The 23,465-nt window shown below is 54.5% G+C and overlaps 9 protein-coding genes across 9 annotated transcripts; 6 read left to right on the top strand and 3 right to left on the bottom strand.

Moving 5' to 3' along the window:
- Window positions 1-158: 158 nt before the first annotated feature.
- On the bottom strand, window positions 159-1,298 carry CkaCkLH20_12798 (uncharacterized protein; the record flags this gene model as incomplete). The annotated part of the gene is made up of 2 exons (XM_038895510.1): window positions 159-601; window positions 659-1,298. 2 exons carry the CDS (start codon window positions 1,296-1,298, stop codon window positions 159-161), a joined length of 1,083 nt encoding a protein of 360 aa, XP_038739216.1.
- Window positions 1,299-2,365: 1,067 nt separating this feature from the next.
- On the bottom strand, window positions 2,366-4,246 carry CkaCkLH20_12797 (d-lactate mitochondrial precursor; the record flags this gene model as incomplete). The annotated part of the gene is made up of 5 exons (XM_038895509.1): window positions 2,366-2,407; window positions 2,491-2,795; window positions 2,973-3,590; window positions 3,655-4,057; window positions 4,112-4,246. The coding sequence occupies 5 exons, from the start codon at window positions 4,244-4,246 to the stop codon at window positions 2,366-2,368; spliced, it is 1,503 nt and encodes a 500-aa protein (XP_038739215.1).
- Window positions 4,247-4,885: 639 nt separating this feature from the next.
- On the bottom strand, window positions 4,886-5,827 carry CkaCkLH20_12796 (uncharacterized protein; the record flags this gene model as incomplete). Its single annotated transcript, XM_038895508.1, has 1 exon — window positions 4,886-5,827. The coding sequence occupies one exon, from the start codon at window positions 5,825-5,827 to the stop codon at window positions 4,886-4,888; it is 942 nt and encodes a 313-aa protein (XP_038739214.1).
- Window positions 5,828-6,614: 787 nt separating this feature from the next.
- On the top strand, window positions 6,615-7,844 carry CkaCkLH20_12795 (methyltransferase domain-containing protein; the record flags this gene model as incomplete). The annotated part of the gene is made up of 3 exons (XM_038895507.1): window positions 6,615-7,071; window positions 7,122-7,326; window positions 7,388-7,844. 3 exons carry the CDS (start codon window positions 6,615-6,617, stop codon window positions 7,842-7,844), a joined length of 1,119 nt encoding a protein of 372 aa, XP_038739213.1.
- Window positions 7,845-9,205: 1,361 nt separating this feature from the next.
- Window positions 9,206-11,451, top strand: CkaCkLH20_12794 (putative ATPase; the record flags this gene model as incomplete). The annotated part of the gene is made up of 2 exons (XM_038895506.1): window positions 9,206-10,547; window positions 10,601-11,451. The coding sequence occupies 2 exons, from the start codon at window positions 9,206-9,208 to the stop codon at window positions 11,449-11,451; spliced, it is 2,193 nt and encodes a 730-aa protein (XP_038739212.1).
- A 777-nt stretch (window positions 11,452-12,228) lies between these two features.
- Window positions 12,229-14,473, top strand: CkaCkLH20_12793 (fungal specific transcription factor domain-containing protein; the record flags this gene model as incomplete). Its single annotated transcript, XM_038895505.1, has 6 exons — window positions 12,229-12,424; window positions 12,496-13,037; window positions 13,094-13,127; window positions 13,285-13,416; window positions 13,481-13,692; window positions 13,739-14,473. 6 exons carry the CDS (start codon window positions 12,229-12,231, stop codon window positions 14,471-14,473), a joined length of 1,851 nt encoding a protein of 616 aa, XP_038739211.1.
- A 624-nt stretch (window positions 14,474-15,097) lies between these two features.
- Window positions 15,098-16,731, top strand: CkaCkLH20_12792 (major facilitator superfamily transporter; the record flags this gene model as incomplete). The annotated part of the gene is made up of 3 exons (XM_038895504.1): window positions 15,098-15,278; window positions 15,333-15,727; window positions 16,090-16,731. 3 exons carry the CDS (start codon window positions 15,098-15,100, stop codon window positions 16,729-16,731), a joined length of 1,218 nt encoding a protein of 405 aa, XP_038739210.1.
- Window positions 16,732-17,817: 1,086 nt separating this feature from the next.
- CkaCkLH20_12791 (dihydrolipoamide succinyltransferase) lies at window positions 17,818-19,280 on the top strand (the record flags this gene model as incomplete). The annotated part of the gene is made up of 2 exons (XM_038895503.1): window positions 17,818-18,921; window positions 18,981-19,280. The coding sequence occupies 2 exons, from the start codon at window positions 17,818-17,820 to the stop codon at window positions 19,278-19,280; spliced, it is 1,404 nt and encodes a 467-aa protein (XP_038739209.1).
- A 1,076-nt stretch (window positions 19,281-20,356) lies between these two features.
- CkaCkLH20_12790 (oxoglutarate dehydrogenase) lies at window positions 20,357-23,433 on the top strand (the record flags this gene model as incomplete). Its single annotated transcript, XM_038895502.1, has 3 exons — window positions 20,357-20,452; window positions 20,491-22,867; window positions 22,919-23,433. The coding sequence occupies 3 exons, from the start codon at window positions 20,357-20,359 to the stop codon at window positions 23,431-23,433; spliced, it is 2,988 nt and encodes a 995-aa protein (XP_038739208.1).
- Window positions 23,434-23,465: the final 32 nt, after the last annotated feature.

The following is a 23,465-nucleotide window of genomic DNA, read 5'->3' as shown; positions in this document are numbered from 1 at the left end:
CTTACTCGAACCATTAATCGAACCACCTTGTCAATCTAACGTCCATGGATTGCGCCGTGCCATATTCCCAGATGCCTTTATTGCCAAACTCCAGATGCACCCCAAAACCCAATGAGCGAAACCAAATTTTCCGATGCCGATGCCGAACACCCTGAACTCTACCCAGCCATGACAGCTCCAGTCTTGTGAGCCTGTTTTTGAAGATGTTCCCGCTGCTCCGGCTCAAGAACCACCAACTCCGATTTCGTGACAGTCGCAGCCATTGCGCCCTTTGCAAGTTCCTCCTCTATCCTCTTCAGACACTGGTTTGCTGGAGAGGGACGGTGCACCGTCAACAGCTTCACAGCGGCCGTCGCCTTTTCCAGCGCTTCCACGCTTCCCCTGTACGACTCGCACGGGCTAGGCATCGTGATGTCTACCTTGCCCTTTGCCAGACATCTCACCAGAGAGCCCAAGAGCATGCTGTTACACTCTTCAGCATCTGGAGAGCTGTGGTAGTATCCCTTCATGTACCGGCAGCCTTCCTTGAGGCATCTGTAAAGGATGACGAACCGTTCCAGGTTGGCCGAAACCAGCGTCTGGCGGTGTTTCTCGATGCTCTCTGCATGACTCTAGGTTAGCCATTGTCATCATGCTTCGCAGCGTGAGGACGACATACCAAAGACTCCAGGCGGCCGTAGGTATACAATCCTCTCGAGAGGAAAGTTGTAACCTTCCGGTCCTGCCTTCCAGACTCGGCCAGAGTGCCCAAAGACGTGTCGTCCCTTCAAGTCGATGCCGGACTCAAAGGTGATCTTCTTGTACATCTCCTCGAAGGTCTCCATATCGCCAAGCTCCCAAGCAACGCACAGCAGATGCGCGTTGTCTTTCTGGTGCTTCACACCTTGCATCCACGAGCGTGCCCAAGGTCGCGTGATCACCGTCATGTCGTATTTCTCAGTGATTGTGAGAACGTCGTAGAGTCGCATCAAGGTGAGCTTCTCGGGAACAAGGTTGAAGCGGCCATGGACGATGTTCAAGACGATTTCCATCGCCTCTGTTGCATCTTCGGGCAAGTTGACACTCCACTCCCCACCGTTTTCCGCAGGGCGAGACTCTGCAAACCCACCAAACAACATTGTCTTCAGCACTGGGGAGCTGCGTCCGAGTGCCCTTGAGCACACGACGAAGTCTTGGGGAGTCTCGTCAATCTCAGCCCCAACGACAAGACGCAAGTCACCCTTGTCGTCGAGATAGATGGTTGGTGAAGATATGAGCCCCGTCAAGGGCTCGGTGAGCACCATCGTACAGGTGGACATTGTGATTTTTGTTGTCTGGGCAAGTTCAGGAGTGTTGACGAGTTCGTGAGAAGAGAGGTCAAATGGCAACCGCCGTGGTCGTAAAGAGGTTTTAGAAGCCGCTGAACACCCAGATATCGTATCTCATCTGAGGTTCGTCCTAAAGTTCAATTCTGCCCAACGGAGGCTCGTCCGGCTTGAGGGAGCACGCGGTCGTAAATATGGTCGTCGCGCAAACAGTCGCGCAGTGTAAGCGAACGGACCAGGATGTTGCCTTTGCGGAGGGAGGCATAAAGGGGACCGCAGATCACAACGTGATGACCCGATGACATGACTAGTCCTTTGTCGGAAATCTGACCCTTTTCTAACTTTGGAAAATGGGGACCACGATGATTTGGGACGAAAGGTATTGTGTCTTAAGCTATGCGCTATACATGTTGGTCCCAATCCGCATTGCCGCCGTTTGTGCCCAACAACGTGGGAACCCGCCGTGTCAGTGTACAAAAGGCAAGGCAAGGCAAGCAACCGTTACAAACGGAGAGGGGGGTGGTCCCCAGCCCGGGTGCAACCCTGGGCCTTGGAAATCTGATGTTTTCCCCCTCAAGAATCCGGGTTTTTGGAGAAAGGCAAACAAGGAAGTTGGTGGGACGGAAGGTCGGATAATAAAACAAAGCAGGGCAGAATAAATAAAAATATGGGAATAATTTCAAGGGCGTTCGGACCTGACGGACGGGGATGAGACCCCTTTGCGCGCCGTTACCCAGTGAGGCTGGCAGTCGCACTTGGTACAACAAACAAAACATGTGAAACCTGAACGGCATTCTGACTCGGGTCGTCATGTATTGCAACGGCTTCTGCGACAATGCTCGATTGGGCATGACAAGCCGAATCGTCTGTGAGACAGCAGACTTTAAACTCCATCTTGCGACATACAAAACGTGATTTCGTCATGGCTGGTTTCTCCCGTAAACCTACCGGTCGAATATCTTTCCTGGGTTCCTGGGAGGACATGAATCGTCAGCACCGCACCGTATGTAAGTGTACACACGCAGGCCTTGCTTGTGCCGATGGATTTTAGGGCCAACCACTTACAAGATCCAGTTTGGATCCAGGGTCCCCTTGATCAGCTTCTGTGCATGGTAAATCAAAAGGTCAGCCCGATCGCCGAGAGGGATATCCCCGGCATCCCCCGCCTTCAGGGTCCAGCACACACCATAACGGTAATCGTATCATTTCCTACTTCGGACAGCAGGGCTTCCTTCTTTCCCAAACCTATTCCATGTTCACCTGTTGAGGTCCCCTCCATCTCCAGGGCGCGCGCGACCATGTTTTTGACGGCGAGCTGGGCCTTGGCGGCTTCTTCGGGTATGGTCTTGTTGTAGGTTATGTTTTCGTGGAAATTGCCGTCGCCGATGTGACCTTTGATACAGGCGTTGAGGCCAAGTTTCTGTGCTTCCTCCTTGCTGGCCTCGACGATGTCGGCCAGCCGACTGAGAGGGACCGCAACATCAGTGTTCCCTGCGATATTTGTTGTGCTCGGTCAGCAACGCAGCATGAGCGCCGTCCCCCCACCGGCATGCACGACACATTGGGTTTCTACATGATTGAGAATCATGGCAGTGTTGTTATGGCAAGTGGAGTGTGCGGAGAAAGTTTTTCGGGCAGCACGAAGGGAGCAGCAGGGGTGCCACTTACACAGCTCCTCGCCCTCCTTGCGCATGGCGAGCAAGGAGTAAAGCGATTCCTTCCTAGCCGACCACAACATTTTCTGCTCATGCTCGTCTTTGGCAAACTCGAAAGTGCCCGGTTGGCGGGGATTTACGATTTGCTGGACACTGCGGATGTTGTCGTCGACGGAAGCTTGAGTACCGGAGAATTTGAAAAATAGGGTTGGCTTTTCCTGCCATACTCTCGGCCTCGTGGCTCCCCCCTCATTCACGATACGCATCTGAGCTTCGTCCATTAACTCTAGGGCCGCGACTGGCACCCCGGCCCGTATGACGTCTGCCGCAGCTGAGACGGCCTGTCTGATACTCCCGAAAGGAACGACTGCAACTGAGAAGTGGTGTGGGACAACGGCAAGCTTTAGAGTTGCTTCTGTGACGATCCCAAGTGTGCCTTCTGAACCGACGATGATGCCGTTGATGTTGTACCCCGCAGAGCACTTTCTCGGTCGGCGCCGAGTCTTGATGACGGTTCCATCTGCAAGGACTACGGTCATGTTGATGACCCAGTCTCTCATCGTGCCGTAACGGACTGCATTCGTGCCTGAGCAGTTGGTTCCTATCATACCTCCCACCTTGGCGCTGGGGGCTGAAGAAAACGGAGTTGTCAACGTTTTGCCCACTTTCATGTAACCTGGGGAATGGCTTCTTACCGGGGTCGATGGGAAAGAAGAGACCGCTGCCCAACTTCGCCAGCTGGGTGTTGAGATCTGTCCAGCATATGCCTGGCTGTACCACGATGTCCATGTCATCTTTGTTAAACTTCACAATCTTATCCATATGAACGAAATCAAGGCTCACGCCACCGAAAGGTGCCGTGATGTGGCCTTCGACACTGCTGCCTCCGCTGAAGGGAACAATAGGCACTCGCCACTTGTGGCAGATACGAGCAATTGTGCTGACTTGCTCCGTGCTGCGAGGGTAAGCCACAGCCACTGGAAGAGTGTCGAGGTTGACGGAAGACCATTCAGAGTATCCGTGGGCTACGAGGTCTTCTGGCTCGGTCGAGATGACGTCTTCTGTATCACCTAGCTCCCGTCGAATTTCGTCAACCGCCTCGACGGTGTTAGGTGTGACTGTGCCACGATGCTCAGAAACGCGTTGACTTACTCTCTTCATGTCGTTCAACGTGGCGTATCTGACGGCCGGCAACCTACTGTCGTGTAGGATGACTTTCGAGTTTGGCGACGCGCCGTTGCGTTTCGCGAGCGCGTAGCCAATGGCTCCAGTTGCCGTTGCGAACAAAACAGAGGCTAGACTGGGCCATCTTGTGCTCCGCTTGTCGTCACCGTTTCTTCTGAAGCCCGCCGTTCCGTTCGAGGCAGATCTGGAGGGATTATTACTCAATAACCTCACAGGCGACCCGTGCTTGAGGGCCCCTGAGTAAGGAGCTGGTCGAGTGAGTGATCGAAGCAAGGACATGGTGCCTGTGCCCCGTCGTAATGATCGTGGATCTCTTGTTGACGTGCAAGCTGGTCCTGGATTGTCACTCAGATTGTCGTCAATTTAAGAGGTGTCATCGGGAGGTATCATATACTGGACAGCGGAGGCTCATGCAAGCCCAACACGCGAGTTGTGGAGTGCTGCGGGGGATGTCGAGAATGACGGAGCGACGGCCAACCGTTTCGATGCTCTCGGGTAGGACAACCGTCAGATCGGTTTGTTCATCCGGGGTCGACATGCAAGCCAAGGGTCAAGGTCAGCCGTCTTCGCTACCCTTTTCGCGACGTTGTTGTCAACCAATGAGATTAGTGTAGATCATCACTTCCAACTTCTGAGGTTTGAAAAGCCTTCGATTATGTTTGTTGAGATGATTCATAGCATAGCATCCTAATAATCCCTACTTCGCTATCTATAATCATTGAAGTCTGAACCAATTCGAACCTAATTCGGCATGCGACTGTCCTCGACGGCGAGAGAAGTCGCAACATCCATGGCGAATCCGAAGAGGCGAGCATACCAGCCCTGAGACCAGTAGCTGAGTTCAAGGTTATGCGGTGCCCCCCGGATGAGACTGGCGTCAACCCTCTTGCTCGCCGGGAAAGCACCCGCGAAATCACGGAGATGGTCGTCTGTGGCCGCCCATAACCCGTCGAGCTCTGCCAGGCCGATGTTTACAGGCACCCTGATCTTGACTGCATACCTCTCGTTCCAGTTGACCAACCACTTGCTGGCTATGCCGGCAACTTCTTCGTGAGGCACGGGACGGTTGAGCCTGGCCGTGTGCTTTTTGAGAGCAGGATCGATCGTGCCGGGAAGAAACATGTGCGCATCTTTGGCGTCGGGTGGAATGGTGAAGAAAGCGGGTGGTTTATCTCCGCCTGGAGGGGGGATAGCATCGCGAAAATATTTGACGCCGTTGCCAAAGCCGGAAAAGCTGATGCCGGCAAGAGGGTAGGCGGGTGAAATCTCTTTGGCGTGAAGAGCAGCGGCGACGCATGCTCCAGGGGTTCCTAGGGAGTGGCTGTGAAGCACGATCGAGGTGCAACCGTTTGGAACGGCGAACTCTGTCCAAATTGCGGGCAGTATCGTCTGGTGAAGAGTCTTCCCCCACTCTTCTTGGAAAGATGAACCGTCGGGGATGTCGCCGATAGGAGTCGTCTGCTCGTAGCTGGGTCGGTCGATTGCGACGAACGGAACGCCCGTGAATGTGCTCGTGTGACGAGCGCTGTAGTCGTCGACGTCGAAGTAGGAGCTGCAGTAGCTGCCGCCGTGGAGGCCGACGATGAGGGGGCAGTATTTCGGTCGGGTGGGGCCCGGGGCCGGGATATTGTGGAGACCGGAGACGGTCCTGTTCTCCGGAAGATCTAGTTTGAATGCCTGCATTTTGACAATTGAACTCCGTGACTTTGTAAGCAAAATCGACAATTATCTAGGGATGTAACGGTTTATATCTTTCTGGGGTTTCCAGCAGGTCTTCTCAGGGGGAGGAGGCACTTTTCTTTGTTGGTTTCCACTAGCAACTACAGACGCAGCCGGTCGGACGGTGGATCGGTGCATGAGGCGCCAGAGTCAATCGTGATTCGACGCCTATTGGAAATAAGTAGACAGCCGTTGCATCGAATCCTACCAGCCACCCAGCCAAGCTGAGAGCACGTTGACCCCGCTGATAGTGGGATGAGACCAGACTTGCTGTTGGTCTCTCCTCGACACCGGGACTGGGGCCGAAGATACAGCCCCACGAGGGGGTTCGAACCGAGCGGCCCGGTCTCTTGGCACCGTGGCTACTTCACCTTCTCAATTGGTAGTCTCACCCGGAAATAACTGTCCAAAGCCATTCTTCCCCTCTTTCGACGGAATCGACAACGCGATTTTGATGCCACTCCACCAATCACTGGCTGGAAATGCGAGCAAACATGCATGCGGAGTGGCTTGAATTGATGGATGGCATTGGTTGTTTTCTCCCCGATTGCCTCAACCGCTGGGATCCAATGGAACAGACATGGATGCGGCATTGCTTTATCCACCAAATGCTACTCCGCGTTGGCCCAGCCTCCAGTCTTCGACTTCTCACTTCTCTCCTTTCTTTTCTCCCCTCTTGCTCTTCACCGTGCCACAGCCAAGGAAACCTTCAACACCTTCCTCTCGGCAAATCCACGCTCAAGTAATCAAGATGACAGACAAACGCAGTATCTCCACTAGTCCCAAGGGAGTGGCACCAAAAGCTGCCCGCATCGCATCTCCACCGCAGGCATCATCCCCTTCACCCCAATCACCGGCTGAAGAAACAGTCTCCCAAGCCAACGATCACGAAGAAGCGCCATCGGAATTGGAAGTTGACGATGCAAGCTCTGTGGAAGGCTATGAGTCCGCCAGCGACCACGGTTCAAGCCTGGCTACGTCGTTAGCTTCCAGCATCCGGGACTACAACTTTGAGAACAAGCGCCGTTATCACAAGTACAAAGAAGGCCAGTACCATTTTCCGAACGACGAACCTGAGCAGGAGCGCGAAAACATGAAACATCACATGATCGTGGCCCTATGCGACAACAAGCTTCACAACGCGCCGATCAAGGATCCCAAAAAGGTTCTCGATATTGGAACGGGCACTGGAATATGGGCTATTGAGAGTAGGTATCTTGCGTTAAACTCTTTCTCGTGTGGCTACTAATTATTGAAGTGGGTGATACCTATCCCGAGGCAGACGTTGAGGGCATTGACTTGAGTCCAATTCAACCTCCATTTGTGCCGACGAATGTGCACTTCACTGTCGATGATGTCGAAGCAGAGTGGTTGCATCCAGAAAGTTCTGTGGATTACATCCACCTGCGTCATATGTACCCATCAATAAAGAACTGGCCGAAGCTCTTAGAACAGGCCTACAGGTGAGTCGGGGTTCTAGATTCTGCGAGCGCGTTGTTTTTGCGAGGCTAACAATTGGTCCAGAGCTCTCAAGCCAGGTGGATGGCTCGAACTCCAAGACATAGTGCCCGAGTGCAAGTGTGACGACGACACTATTCCTCCTGGGAGTGAGTATGCACCTGCGAGAATGATGGAACTCATCAAGGAGGGCGTGGCCACTTTCGGTGTAGATCTGAGAGCAGGAAAGAGCCACATGGAACGCATGGAAAAGGCCGGCTTTCGGAACCTCGTACATGATGCGAAGAAGGTGCCAATCGGCACATGGCCAAAGGATGCTCACTTGAAATCTATCGGCTCTTACGCTCGTGCGGTGATTTACGACGGATTACACGGCAACACCATCGGCCCACTCACGAGGGGACTTGGCTGGACTCCCATGGAAGTGGAAGTTTTTCTGATTCAATGTCGGAAGGAGATGATGGATGACAGCTTTCACCCCTACATCTTCTATCACTCATACTCGGCTCAGAAGCCTCTGTAGATGAAGATTAATCATGGGGCTTCAGCGATGTCCTTCCGCATCATGCACGGAAATCGGAACTGCCTATAAGGAATAGAATAATGTTTGGTATTCGACGCTTAAGTGCGGATTTTCATTGCCTGAACGATCAAGAATGGCAGTCAGGATTTTACCATGTTCAGATCACAATTCATCCAATGCTGAGGGTCCGAGTGAAAGTCATTGCTGTCTGAGTACCGATCACATATGGACCAATACGCATAGATTTGAACAAATCCTCGGCCAATAACATAACTGTAAGTACGTCATTGACCACCTGTCATCCAAAGTCTCTTCACTAGGGATCACAGCGGCAGCCCGTGATTAATTAGGCTGCTCATAGTCTTGCGCAGCATGCCCCTCAGATATAATCATAGGCTTATCGCCTGTACCGTCATGCCACATATAAAACCCATTGGAGACACATTCATCTTAATACCAGTGTTGAAGTCGGAGCCTGGCATAATATAACATTGGCACCTCAAGGCATGCAAGCCCAGCTCACTGAGCCAACATAAATGTACATACGAAAGTCTGCCATCATTTGGCAAACCTACCTTCCTCTGATGAAAGTAACGCCTGGCTTTGGACGAACGGAGCCCATGCATCAACTATCAGATGGTGATACGATAATGGGCTTTGAGTACGCCTGACAGTCTGACAGACCTAATTATTCTTTAAACAGCTTTTTGGTTGGCAGCTGAAGCTGATAGCGGCCGCTTGGACGATCAATAAGGTAAGGCAGACCGGTAGGCTAGTCGGGGCATTGACCATGAAAACCGCCATGAGTGGCTGACGGGCGTTAAACTCATGTCAAAGAGTGGTCAGGCATGACTGACCTTTTATTTTTTTGTTCCTTGTCTTCTGCTCAACCTTGATCGTCTCTGACCCGAGGATAGCCTGATGAAAAGAGCATGAGATGTGGTCACAATACTCGCCGAACGTCAGAAGAGCACATCCTAAGTAACATATGCTTGGTTCAGTATTTCGGCCCATTTTATCTTCAAAGCAGCTCTGATAATGCCAACGTCATAGTCCAATGCCACGGCGCGTATATGTTCAGCCAACGTTGATCTACCTGTTGGGCTAGGTTTCCTTAGACCCAAAGTCCTGGGAACGCCACAAGAACAGAGGCCTCAGATAGCATAGGCCGCCTTGCGGTGCGAACCAGGCTGCCAGAAAAACTTAGCCAAAATATCTATCTAGGCTACACTCTTTGGATGACCTGCCGCCTTATTTATACCTAGAAATTTTCTGACCTCACAACATAATCGCCACATTACTGCTACTTTCTCTCCTTCTCGCAACCTTGCAAGAACCAAGCTATTATCTCATCATTCATCATGGGTTTCGCTGAAGACGCGGCGTGGAAATTGCGGTGCAAAGTTCTACCCACGAAAGAAAAACCCGGACGCAGTATCGCAGATATCGAGGCCAGTCTTTCCGAAAATGACCCGAAGAAAGCCAACCCCAAGAATCCCACCCTCGGCGCCGAAGCCACCGTCATAACGCTCTACGAAGGAAAGAACAGTGTCCCTGGCATCTACGACTGGGTCAATCACCCACCGAAGCAGATGAGCAAGAAGGCCGCGCAGATTCAGAACAAGCCTGCGATCAAGGTCTACAAGATCAAGGACCTCAACAAACCAGTCATCGGCGGCAGGTTTTCCTTGGCCTACCACCAGATCGCCATCCAAAGCCCCGTTCTGGTCGCCGCCTTGGAGCCGATTCTCAAGAAGGAGAACTGGTTTCTCAACCTCGGCGACGTCGCGTTTTTCTTGGCGCCTTTCCAGCCCTTGTTCTTTCGATACGAGGAAATCGTCCGTCTTCACAGGGAGACCGAGGATGCGTCGCTGAAAGCCTACGCGCAGCCCCTGGTGCAGACGCTGGATCAGATACTCGGCGAGACGCGAGACAAGACGCGCGGTCTGCAGGCCAACGGCCTCATCAACTTCGACTTGGCCTGGACTCTTTTCTCGAACGGCACCGTCATGTATAGCTCCGGCTGCAATACCGAGATGCTGTCCAAGGTGGACGATGTTACCTACGTTACGACGAAAACTGGCAAGGCACTGCGGCTCAACTGCAAGGTGCTCTCCTTCAATGGAGAGTCCTTCGTGTGGGTCGAACAAGCATTTGACATTCCCAAGTTCGCGGGGAACAAGCTCATTACCGACTTGGATCACTACCCGCTCCAGTTTCACGCCGATAGAGACCAGATCAAGGAGCGTTTGATTGCGAGGGGCAAGACGGTTTTGGACTTCCAAGGCCTGAAGTACTGTAATTACAACGGCATCGCCCTGGGAAGTGAAGGGAAACATAACGTGGAGGGCCGCATTCTGGTCGACGTCGTCGGGTACAGAAAGTACGAGCTCACTCAGGGCAAGAGAGAGGTTGACGACCCCGAGACCCAGAGGAACCGGGCGACCACGAAGCACAATGCCAGCTCACACGTCGTGACGATCGAGGGCTTCTCCAGGTGTCTCCCCGCGGATAGACCTAAGGCCAATGCGCCTGATGTCGTCGAAGAAGCGAACGACAAGACTGATGGCGCAGCCGAAGTCCACAAGCATCTCAACGAAAAACAGCAGCTCCACAACAAGGAGCAAATGCTTGCGCGCCAGGACGATCTGTGTTTCTTGGCACCGACGATTGAGGGCTACGCGTTGAAGAACAAACTGTGGTGTAAGTCTGAAAATTTTCATTTCATTTTGATCGCATCTTGCTAACCATCGTAGTGTTGTTTTATGTTGAGGACATCTCGCCTATCGTCTGGAACAATGAAGCTTATGATCACCTCGTCTACAACGAGGAACAGAAAGACCTAGTCCTTTCCTTCGTAGAGAACCACGGTATCTCAAAGCAACATCAGGTGGAGGACGTGATTGTCGGGAAAGGACAGGGTCTCATCGTTCTCCTCAGCGGCCCTCCAGGCACGGGAAAGACGTTGACCGCCGAGGCCGTCGCAGACAGGACTCACCGACCGCTGTTCTACCTGCAAGCAGAGGACCTCGGCATCAACGCAGCATTGTTGGGAGCAAAGCTCAAACACGTCTTTGAGATGGCGACGGATTGGGAAGCAGTCATTCTCCTCGACGAGGCCGACGTGTTCATGTCGAAGCGCCATCCGCACGACATCATCCGCAACGAGCTGGTGTCCATCTTCCTCCGCGAGCTGGAGTACTTCCGTGGCATCATCTTCCTGACGACGAACCTCTACGAGACAATCGACAACGCCTTCCGGAGCAGAGTCAGCCTGCATTTGAGGTTCAGTCCTCTGACCCAGGATGCGAGAATGCAGATCTGGCGCAAGTTTCTCGGCAGACTGCCGCGGCAAGAGGTCGACGAAGATCAGGGGAAGATACTCTCTGAGGAGGATATCGAGGACTTGAGTCTGTGGCGTCTGAATGGACGAGAAATAAAGAATGCCGTGAAGATGGTGACGGGCTGGTGCACTCACAAGGGGCACGAGATGAACCTGACGAGGATGGAGGCGGGTATTCGGGCGACGACTCCTGATGCGACGAAGTCTGGGCATCCCAAGGACGATGATGTCCTTTACGATTCCCGGGATAGTAGGGTAGATTAGGCTTGGCTATTCTTCTAAGTAGTATTCATTGAGCATTTGAAGATGTCAGTACCAGTGACAAACTTTATCAGAGATGTTGTTTTCATCCGGGAGCTTGTGAAATGGCCCCCGAGGAAGTTCATGATAAGAGCCAGGGCTACTACAGGACCCCTAACAGCCCCAATTTTCACCACATCTTAGCGTCGGCACCGCTATTTTTCGGCCGTCCCGCCATCGTCCCATCAACAACAGACCACGGATGCGTCTCCCTTTTTCACAGAAAACCACAACTCACCCGCTTCCCCAGACCGACTCGATATTCGATCCGAATCCTGGCTCTGCGGAGCTGTGCACCAGTAATTATGGACGCTGGCTCGGAACCGACACCCCGGCGAGGCGCCGCTCGTAAACCCTCGAGGTCTCCGGCCGACGCGCCGGCCGCGAGACGCTTCCGTTCGGCTTCTCAAGCCGAGGCGGCTCGCACGTCGAATGCGTGCCGAATTTGTCGGGACAAGAAAGTGAAATGTTCGGGCCAGCAGCCGTGTAAGTATTGTGCGAAACGGGGGCTGGATTGTGTCTTCGCAGCGTCGGAGAAGAGGAAGTTGTATTCCATCTCGTGAGTCCCCCTCTCCGTGTCGCAGCTCTCTCCCTTTCTCTTAGAGTGTCCGAAAATGGAGCGTAAGCTGGGATAATGATGCTATTCTCAGGCAGATACGGGAGTTGGAGGACAAAATCGCTTTCTATGAACAGCAAAGCCGCGAGAAATCGGCTCCCGTGGCGGCATCGCCTGGTTGGCAGATGCCTCCCGGTGAGGTGGCAGAGACAACACCACAGGAACCTCCTCAAGACGACTCGTGTATCTCAGTCAGTCTGTTATCCCCCGTGGAAGTTGATGAACCTGTGTCTCAGTCCACATTCTCTCCCGTGTTCGAGAGGGTACGAGCCGTCGAGGTCCTCCCGGCGTCCACGTCCTCGCCCACGGGTGTCACTAGGGGTAAGTGGACCTTCCAACACCTGTGTCTTTATGCATCCCTTGACAGTCTTCGGGTGTTGACTCCGAGATAGCTATCGCCCCCGAATCAGCCCTCTCCTCATCCGAGACCTTCGGCTCCGAGATCAAGACCCTCCTCATCTCCCGCTCGAACCCGGGGTCCACCGCAAGCCCGGCCACCAACATCGACGCCACGCCGCTCACGCGTGTCGATCGCCGGAGCCTGCTCGAGGCCTTGGGCCCCTGGCCGACAGAGGAGGAGGCGCATGCTATGCTGGACATCGTCGTCTTCAACGTCGGCATATCGCAGCAGCTGTTCGACGTCCGCGCCTTCTCGGATAGCCTGTCTCTGCTGTACCAAGAGTCCGCTACAGATGTGAGGCTGCCCGAGATATGGATCGTGGAGGCCTTGTTGGTCTTCGCTGTGGGCAGGCTGCTTCAGGGGCGAGATGACGAGAGTGGCGATTTGCCCGGGACGGGGTTCTTCTGCGAGGCGGTTAAGAGGACGCCTTTGCTTGGTGAGTTGAGAAGGCATGGTGTCATCGGTGTTGAGGTTGTTGCCTTGACGGCACTTTATCTTCAGATCGTGGATCGGAAGGATGATGCATACTTACATGTGAGCTCTTTGCGGAAAGAAGCTAAGACTCCACTGTTGATATTGTTATTCTCTAGTCTAATACGGCCTTGAGGTTGGCGATAAGTCACGGTATGCATCGTGCGAGCGCTGGTGCAAACTCCAGAAGGTCGGAGGCTGTTCATCGTAATCGACTTTGGTGGTCTATATACATGCAAGAGAGGTAAACCTGTCTGGTCCAGTCCCTCGAGTACGCAGCTGACAACTTCAAGGAGACTATGTGCTGCAGGCGGATATCCGATGTCCATCGAGGACTACGCTATCACGACTCCCGCTCCTTACGAAGTTCCAGGATTCTCATCGGCAACTGCGCTGGCAGTCAACGTCAAGGCGGCAAGGATTACTGGAAAGATCACATCAAGTACGTTGCTACCTAGCACATACACGAGATAGTTGCGGGATGCTGATGGGTAATTGCCGGACAGCCATCTACTCACAGAAGAATGATCCAGAAAGCACATTCATCAATAATGTGCAAGGCATACTACACTCTCTATACGAAGTCGAAAAGACCATGCCTTTGGAGTATTCAATGGAGATCAAGCCATCAGGCCTCCTCGTTGCTGGACGTCCCTTCATGGATGCTCCGACGACGACATCGAGAACAAGCTCAAGCCTGTACATCTCCGTCTACTCAGTATGGTTTCACATGCCCTTTGCGCTTCACAAACTGACTTGGGCAGGCTGTCATCCACACCGTCCGTCCCATCCTGCTCTACATGGCCCGAAACAGCCGTGACCCAGAGCGCGAGGGCTCTCGCACCGAAGTCAGCCCGGCCCTCATCCGCCTAGCAGAAATCTGCGTCGAGACCGCGAGCAAGAGCCTCGTAATCCTCCAGGAACTCCGCAAAAAAGAGATCCTCGCAAAGAACGCCTTCCTCGACCTGGACGCCACGTTTTCCGTGGGTTACATCTTCGTCCTCGTGGAAGCCATCAACCCGGGGAAGAGCCTGGGCTTCAAAGGCATCGATGGCTCGCGGGCAATCCTACGTTACCTAGTCGGGCTGGGAAACCGGGCCGCTGCGAATCGTTTGGCCGAGCTCGATCAGATGTGCGTGCATCTTGCCCTGCCGGTGCAGCACGGGACTGGGCAGACGCCCCAGCAGTCTTTGACGGACCTTCTCACGAAGCCATTTTCTTTCGAGAGTGGGTATGGGGCTATCGAGGAAGCTTGCTCGACTCTGGATGCTGCTGCGGACACGTTGAGTCGGACAGGGGCCGGGGGCGGCGGCAGGGAGATGTGTGATAACGAGGACCCGGGCTTCGAGTTCAGCGGCGCGGACTTGGCGAGTATACCGCTCGAGGGAGAGAATAGTCTGTACTGGGTGTATCACACGCCGGGCTTCTCGTTTACCGGGGTCGAGCAGACGGATTGGGAGGCATTGGAGAACCAGATTCCCTGGGGCAACCAGCCGTGACAGTTATCTCTCCCGTAGAACGGCTTGAATCACAATGGTAGTCATGACTTTAAGGAAAACGCATTCATGGATTGCCGGATTGTCAGCACACCCAAAAGTCCCGGGATTCTGGTGTCAGAACACAAAGACGGCTTCTCAGGCTTTCACAGCGAAGACCTCGGATGTGGTCCCCGAGGGGCTTAAATGTTTAGCCCCGGCTTCAGTAGATGGCCATGCGAATACATCGCTCACGAGTCGAGAACGCGGCGGGGCAGTTATTCCACGAGGAGTACCTTATTCAAAGGTCAAGGCGACTTGGCTTCCCCAGGTGCGGCGAGTTCCCCGTACTTGCGGAGTGACCTGGGGAAGTCCCCGCGTTCCAAGCCTGGAGAAATGGTCCGCTCTTCTCGGCAACTTGCCTTCTATAGTTAGGGGTAGACATGGCGAGATAAATAGAGAACAACACATGCACCCGGGCGTTCTCGTGTTTGACTCGACTCTGTCAATTTTGTTGTCTCGTCTGTCGTCACTTCAATAGATCATCTATTAAAGAACGTGGTCAAACAGTCTCAGAAAGCTTCAATTCAAATAAACACACCAAGTCTATTGAATATCCAGGACATCTTCCATTACTCCTAAGCTACAATGGCCTCCAAGGCAGAGGACCACCAGCTCGCCGCCATGACAGAGGAGCTCGAGACTACGAAGAAGACCGAAGGACAGCACGTAGTCTTCGAAGATATCAATCCGGAGGAAGAGAGGGCACTGGTTCGCAAGCTGGACCGAGTCCTCATGCCCCTCATGGCATTCGTCTATTTCTTCCAATGTAAGATCTCAGCCAAGCCCCCTTTCTCACTCGCCTAACACAAATCCCCAACAGACCTCGACAAACAATCGATAAACTACGCATCCGTCTTCGGTCTCCGCAAAGATCTGCGCCTCACAGGCCAAGACTTCTCCTGGGTCATCTCCCTCTTCTACTTCGGCCAACTCTGCTCCGAGTACCCGGCCGCCTACCTCATGGGCCGCCTCCCCATCACCCTCTTCGTGGGCGTCACCATCATACTCTGGGGCGCCGTCGAGATGTGCCTCGGCGCGACGCACGACTTCAGAGGGCTAGCCGCGGCGCGCTTCTTCCTCGGCTTCGCGGAGGGCGCCGTGTCGCCCGCCTTCATCATCATCACGTCCAACTGGTACCGTCGACGAGAACACCCCATTCGTGTCGCCACTTGGGTGTCCATGTCCGGAGTGTCGCAGATCCTGGGGTCTGATGATGTATGGCATCGGCGGGGCGGACGGGATGGCGATTGAGAAGTGGAGGGCCATGTTCTTGCTCAGCGGGGGCTTGACGGCGGGGTGCGGTGTTGCTTTTTGTGTGATCATGCCGAGGGATACGACGACGGCGTGGTTTCTGAGTGAGAGGGAGAGGGAGGTTGCGACGAGGAGGTTGGCGCTTGATAGGGGGACGAGGGATAGGGCTGAGTTTAACTCGAAGCAGATGGTGGAGGCGTTGAGGCAGCCGATGACGTGGATGTATTTCATGATGGCGCTTTGTATCACGTTGACGACTCCCATCTTGAAGGCAAGTTCTACTCCCCTCTAGTTGATGTAATGACTAACATAGAGGTCTTCAACAGTTTTCTTCTCTTGTCATCAACGGCTTCGGATACTCCCCTTTCCAGACGATGCTCGTCGGTTTGCCCGGCGGCGCAATTAGCTTCGTCACCATCTGGATATCAGCGCTAGTCCCGCGGTTCTTTCCCGGAACTCGGGTCTACACCTCCATTGGCCTTTCACTCATTCCTCTTTTGGGATCCGCCATGCTCCTCGCACTCCCGGCGAAGGGCAACGACTGGGGTATCGTCGCAAGTACATGGCTTGCGGCGTGCTGTAGCTCGCTTCTCAGCTCTTCGGCGTCGATGATGGCATCAAACGTGAAGGGTAACACCAAGAAAAGCGTCGTAAGCGCGGGGTTCTTCATCGTCTACTGCGTGGGGTGCATCGTTTCACCGCAGGCCTGGACGGAGTCTGATGCGCCGAGATATACCAAGGGATGCATTCTCAGCATCGCCAGCTGGATCGGGCTGATTCTGACGTATGTGGTGTATGGAGTGGCGATTAGGAGAGAGAACGCTAAGAGGGATGGCCTTGCGGGTGAAGGCAACTATGAATACATGGTCGGCGGTCATGATGGCGGGCAACAGGCTCTGCAGATGGGTGTTGCTGTTGATTCGGACTTGACGGACGTGCAGGATAAGGGCTTCAGATATAATATGTAACCCTGCAACCGACAATGAGCTGAATCTTCTCGAACACAGCGTTCGCCTGTATCGAAACATATCAGTTAGAGGAAAGTCTAACTACGTAGAGTGATTTCACAGATTTATCGGCGCCCTAGTCGTCAGTTTCAGTTCTAATTTGTTGTCCCAGTGTACCGGCCGGACTAGATTTCTTGGCAACGTCCATTACTTCACCACATGGCCTTCGTCATGCGTTGGAAATTGCTGAAGGACACTGTGGCAAGCCGTCAGTGGTTCACTGATTGTCGCTGGTCAAGGAATGAGAGCGGATCAGAAACGGCTGAGTCGGTGGACCTCGTGGTCAATCGGATCGTTCCGATACACTGTCATGAGTGAGCGTCGGATGTTGCGACCGAAAGCCGTTTTGGATCAGAAAGAGCTTAGAGATCCGCAGATAGAAGATGACTAAGCCAGATCTATCATCACGAAAAAAAGGAATCGGGACCAAGAAGCCGTTTGGCCGGGTAAAGGATGAGTAAGAAGCCGAAACCCCCTGCTGTGCGGTGGGGCCGTTCCGGAGAAGTACGTACCGGAGCTCCGGCCGCTGTCAAAATCTCGGAAGCGAGATTTCAATTGTCCAATGACGCAACGTCTTTTGCAAGCAAGGACCAGCTGCCATCGCGGAGCTTCCGATTTCTTCCCACAACGGCCGGCTGCTTTAAGGGGAGATGTGTGCAAGTAAACAAGCAAGTACATAATGAAGGATGAATAGCAGCAAGATGGAAATGTCTGGGAGATGGGAAGTGACGAGAAAAGCTGTAAGACAAGATAGACAGAATGAAACATAAGATACGAGAGGAAGTCTCAATAAAGCACCATGTTTACCAAGTATAGAAACAGCAAGGCCCAAAACAATTCAGGTAACAAGGAGCTATCGCAGTATCCGTAAAGCGGCGGTGCATTCTGTCACCTGCACGGCAAAGCTCCATGCCCAATTTTACCACGATCAAATCTGCCACCCCAAAAACCCTTACGTTCGCAAAAGAGTCATAGATTCGTTCAACACCCACCTTTCGATGCTCCAATAACCCCCAGGAGCCGCTCATTCAACATTTCCACCCCAAGATGATGCGCTCCCAGCTTCAATCCGCCAGCCGCCTGGCCCGGCCCTCCACCTCCGCCGCGACCTCGAGAATCGCCGGCGCCGCCCGCCTTCACATCTCCAACACCGTCGCCTCAAAAACGAACGCCGTCCGCTCCATCGCCACGAGAACGATACCCCGAGCTGCCCTCCCCGCCCTCACCTCGTCGCAATACCGCTCCTTCTCCTCCACCCGCATCCAGCATGGCGAGATGATCATCACCGTGCCCCCGATGGCCGAGTCCATCAACGAGGGCACCGTCTCGAACCTGTCGAAGCAGGTCGGCGACTTCGTCGAGGCTGACGAGGAGGTCGCCAGCATCGAGACCGACAAGATCGACGTCGCCGTCAACGCCTCCGAGGCCGGCACCATCGTCGAGATCTTCGTCGCAGAGGGCGACACCGTCGAGGTCGGGGCCAAGGTCGCCCGCGTCGAGACCGGCGGCGCCGCTCCTCCCAAGGAGGACAAGCCCGCCCCTAAGCAGGAGGAGTCCAAGCCCGAGGCCAGCAAGCCCGCCGAGCCCGCCGCCGCCCCTGCCCCGGAGCAGAAGAAGGAGCCCGAGGCCCCCAAGAAGGAGGAGAGCAAGCCCGCCGCTCCCGCTCCCGCGCCCCAACAACAAAAGAAGCCCGCCGAGACGGCCCCCGTCGCCCAGGCCGCCCCGTTCGGCGCCACCGGCCTCTTCTCCCGCGCCGAGCGCGTCGAGAAGATGACGCGCATGCGCAAGACCATCGCCTCCAAGCTCAAGCAGTCCCAGAACATGACCGCCTCCCTGACCACCATCAACGAGGTCGACATGTCCGCCCTGATGCAGTGGCGCGCGCGCAACAAGGAGGACGTCATGAAGCGCCACGGCGTCCGGCTGGGCTACATGGGCGCCTTCACCAAGGCCACCTGCCTGGCCGCCCAGCAGGTGCCCCAGATGAACGCCTCCATCGACACCGACAAGGAGATCATCACCTACCGCGACTACGTCGACATCAGCATCGCCGTGTCTGCCCCCAAGGGTTTGATTACTCCCGTCCTGCGCAACGTTGAGAGCTTGGACATCATCGGTATCGAGCGCGGCGTCGCTGAGCTCGCTGGCAAGGTACGTTGAGAATACCAGCTTGGATCTAAGCGAGGAGAAAACTAACATCTGTGCTACAGGCCCGCGACGGCAAGCTGACCATGCCCGACCTCGAGGGCGGCAACTTCTCCATCAGCAACCCCGGCATCTTCGGCTCCCTCTTCGGCACCCCAGTCATCAACTACCCCCAGGCCGCCGTCTTCAACATGAACGGCATCAAGGAGCGCCCCGTCGTCGTCGACGGCAAGCTCGAGATCCGCCCCATGATGTACATCACCGTCACCTACGACCACCGCCTCATCGACGGCCGCGAGGCCATCAGCTTCCTGAACATCGTCAAGAGCTACATCGAGGACCCCGCCAAGCTCCTCCTGGCCTGATTGTCCCTGTTGGAGTAGTAGAGAGAGAGGAGAGTGATGAGCCCCGTCAGAGGCTTGGTCACCCGTGTCAATATCTGTAACTTTTCTCTTTGTACGTGGGCGGGATAGCATTGCCTGGCATTGGCATCGGGACGGCGCAACTGCTGCATCATAGAAGGCCTTGTTGTAGATAGGGTAATGGGAGAATCCAATGTACAAACCCCGTTGGCTCAATCGGTCATGCCGAATCCACGTCTTGCTGATGGTCTCACGTATTGAATGGTTCTGGCTAGGGAGTCGCAATGCAGAGGCGGGCGGGCACCAGGGGATCACCGCGCCGTATCAGAAGTGATCCACCAACAATCCGGGGAATGAAGATAAGATCAGGCTTGCACTCTTTGATTCCTTGATTGCGGGGATGAATCAATTCACTGCCACGCCGCGTGTCTCAATGCCGCCACGCGGAACATGTCTTGAGGATTGTATCGACCCACATCCGTGGACCGATGGTCTCGGCTTCAACATCCGAGGACAACTCTCCGTCAGCAACATTAAGGGAAGGGGGAAGGCCACCTGCTGAAGAGACGGCTAATCACAACACTTACAGCTTGCAAGTGATTGTCGACCTGCTAAGGATTTAGACAGCCCAATAATGCCGGTGTCTATGACTTTCGTGGCGAGTAGCCGACCTCGGGATCCGTCATACCTCGCCGAGGAAACGAAGCTAGGTCACCACATCCCCGGGCCATGATGTACGTTATCAGCGAAGAACCTCTCGAGAAAGACGTGTAGGTACGCCCAATGACTACACCGGCCTGACATACCAACGTTGACGACCTTTCCTATTCTGAAACGTTTGTCCCATTGAAACCATCCAGCATAGAAGTCTTGACAGTCCATGGCTGCCGTGGAACTCAGATACTTGCAAACTGTCAAGTTGTTACTCCAATAACAAGACATCGCAATATGCTTCGGTCACTTCAATCCGTCTACAGACACTCTTCAGCAAGGCGAACATCGCGGAGTAGCCTTCCACGCTCAAACACAACACACATCCGGCCAAGGACTCAGCAGGCCTGTTTTGCAAGTGGGCAACACTGCCTGCCACGCAAAGATGGAAGATCATACGCAACAGCTGCCGGCGCAGCTCATCAGAGATCGTCTCCGGTAACGTCACCCACGATCCCGTATACGTAAGCGTCCAGTGGCTAACAGCATTGCTCTCACATAGAGCCCCGTCGACTCGTTTCTACAAGGCAGCGCCGCAAACTATGTTGACGAGATGTACGCGGCATGGAAAGCCAATCCCGACAGTGTTCACGTCTCATGGCAGACTTACTTTCGCAACATGGAGAACCCTTCGATACCAGCAACACAGGCGTTTCAACCCCCGCCGGGCCTCATGTCGAGTCGATATACGCAAGAGACAGAAGTCGTGAACACCATTGAATCAAACGACACTATAAACTACCTCAAGGCCCAGGTCTTAGTGCGAGCATTCCAGGAATATGGGCACACTGGCGCAAACATCAACCCCCTCGGCTCAATCGGCGATGAGACCGTCGGCCCGCATCCCGATCTACCAAGCACGACGAACTTGGCCAAGTACGGCTTCACTCCCGCCGACCTAGACCACGAGATACCCCTCGGACCGGGAGTTCTACCACACCTTGCCACACAACAGAAGCGAGTGAAGCTCCGAGACATCATTGCCGCTTGCGAAGAGATATACTGCGGCTCTTTCGGCGTAGAATACCTCCACATCGCAGACCCCGCCAAACGCGAATGGATCCGCCAACGCGTCGAAAGCCACCACACCAGCCGCACCTCGACCGAAGAAAAACAGCGCACCCTCGACAACCTAATCTGGGCAACGAGTCTGGAGCGGTTCCTGGCAGTAAAGTTCCCCAACGAGAAGCGCTTCGGTCTCGACGGCGCAGAGGGCCTCGCGCCGGGTCTCGCCGCGTTGATAGACCGCTGTGCCGAGGCCCACGGCGTGGAGGACATCGTCGTCGGGAGTTGCCATCGCGGGAGGATGAATCTTCTCAGCACCGTCTACGGCAAGGACTTTGAGACGCTTTTCCGGCAATTTGCCGGGACTGCGGAGTTTGACGTCGAGAACGGACAGACCGGCGACGTTAAATACCACTTCGGTATGGATGGGTCCCGGAAGACGGCTGGTGGGAAGGTCGTCGGCATCTCGATGCTTCCGAACCCCTCGCACCTCGAAGCCGTCGATCCTGTTGCGCAAGGCAAGGCCAAAGCCGTACAGCACTTGAAAGATGATGCGGACCACTCCAAGGTCATGTCCCTGGCTCTCCACGGAGACGCGGCGTTCTCTGGACAAGGACCGGTATACGAGACGCTGAATCTGTCGAAGCTGAAGGGCTACGACGTCGGCGGGACGGTCAGGCTCATTGTCAACAACCAGATCGGCTTCACGACGGACTCGTCCGATTCGAGATCGACGCCGTATTGCTCGGATCTGGCGAAGTTCATCGAAGCCCCGATCTTCCACGTCAACGCTGACGATCCGGAGGCTGTCGTGTTTCTGTGTAAACTGGCGGCGGACTGGAGAGCCGAGTTCCGATCGGATATTGTCATTGATGTGAACTGTTACCGGCGTTTCGGGCACAATGAGATTGACCAGGCGAGCTTTACGCAGCCTGAGATGTACAAGAAGATCGCGGAGCAGAAGCCTTTGCTGGAGAAGTACATTGAGAAGCTTGTTGCGGAGAAGACCATGTCGGCTGAGGTAGTAGAAGAGCAGAAGAGGTGGGTTTGGGAACAACTCGAGGAGAAACTGGCGCGGAGCAGAGCCCCGGTGGAAGATCACACAGTAGGGAAATCTGCAGGAGAGGCGTTGACGGTGGATGGACGTCGGTCAACTGGAGTCGAAGAGGCCACGCTTTCGACTATCGCGAAGGCGATCACCAGCGTACCGGAGGGCTTCAGTCTCCATCGCAACCTCGAACGCATCCTCACCGCGAAGAAGCAGGCCTTCGATACCGGCGTCATCGACTGGCCTACTGCTGAAGCCTTGGCATTTGGATCACTTATCATGGAGGGCAAACCCGTCCGTATCAGCGGCCAAGATGTTGAACGCGGCACCTTCTCCCAAAGACACTCGGTTCTGCACGACCAGATCACTCACGCCAAACACACACCTCTGAATCATCTTCTGGAAAGTCGAACCGCGCAATATACCGCGGTCAACTCCCCACTCAGCGAGTTCGGCGTACTTGGCTTTGACTATGGATACTCCCTCGCCGCGGAGGACTCATTGGTCATGTGGGAAGCCCAGTTTGGCGACTTCGCGAATAATGCGCAGGTCATCATTGACCAGTTCATATCTTCCGGGGAGGCCAAATGGTTGTTGAAGAGCGGGCTGGTTATGTCGCTGCCACATGGGTATGACGGACAGGGCCCCGAGCACTCTTCCTCTCGGCTGGGGAGGTTTCTGGAACTGGGCAATGAAGATCCCAGGACTTGGCCGACAGACTTGCCAAGGACGCGAAGGGGCTGTAACGTGCAGATCGTGTACATGACCACGCCGGCAAACTTATTTCATGCTTTGAGGAGACAGCTGTATTCTCCTTATAGAAAGCGTAAGTCTTCCTTCACACAATTCTTCATCAGAAACTCACTAACTGTCCTAGCACTCATCATCTTCTTCTCAAAGTCCCTCCTTCGCCACCCTCTAGCACGATCCCCAGTTGAAGATCTCACAGGCCTCTCAACATTCCAACCAGTCCTCTCCGATCCAGAACACGGCAACTCCATCGCCCCTAGAGAGGACATAACCCGCGTCATCCTCTGCAGCGGCCAAGTCTACGCATCCCTCCACAGACACCGCGAAGCGCATGGCATCAGAGACGCGGCCATCACGCGCATCGAGGAACTCCATCCCTTCCCCTGGGCCCAGCTCAAGGAGAACCTGGACTCTTACCCTAATGCCAAGACCGTCGTTTGGTGTCAGGAGGAGCCTTACAACGGCGGGGCGTGGCAGTACGTGCGTGACAGGCTGGAAACCGTGGCTTCTAGATCGCAAAGCCACAAGTCCAGTCGCATCGTGTACGTGGGCCGGGACACGGGCGCGGCGGCGGCGACGGGGTCGAAGAAGGTGCATCTGGCGGAGGAACAGAAATTGCTCGAGGACGCTTTTCGTGTGTAAGATAGATAAGATGGCTGAGAGGCAGTCTTAGG

The sequence above is a fragment of the Colletotrichum karsti genome (assembly GCF_011947395.1).
Source record: "Colletotrichum karsti strain CkLH20 chromosome Unknown Scaffold65, whole genome shotgun sequence".
Classification (NCBI taxonomy): domain Eukaryota; kingdom Fungi; phylum Ascomycota; class Sordariomycetes; order Glomerellales; family Glomerellaceae; genus Colletotrichum; species Colletotrichum karsti.
Note: the sequence above shows the minus strand (reverse complement) of the source record. Positions and strands in the feature narration are given on the sequence as shown.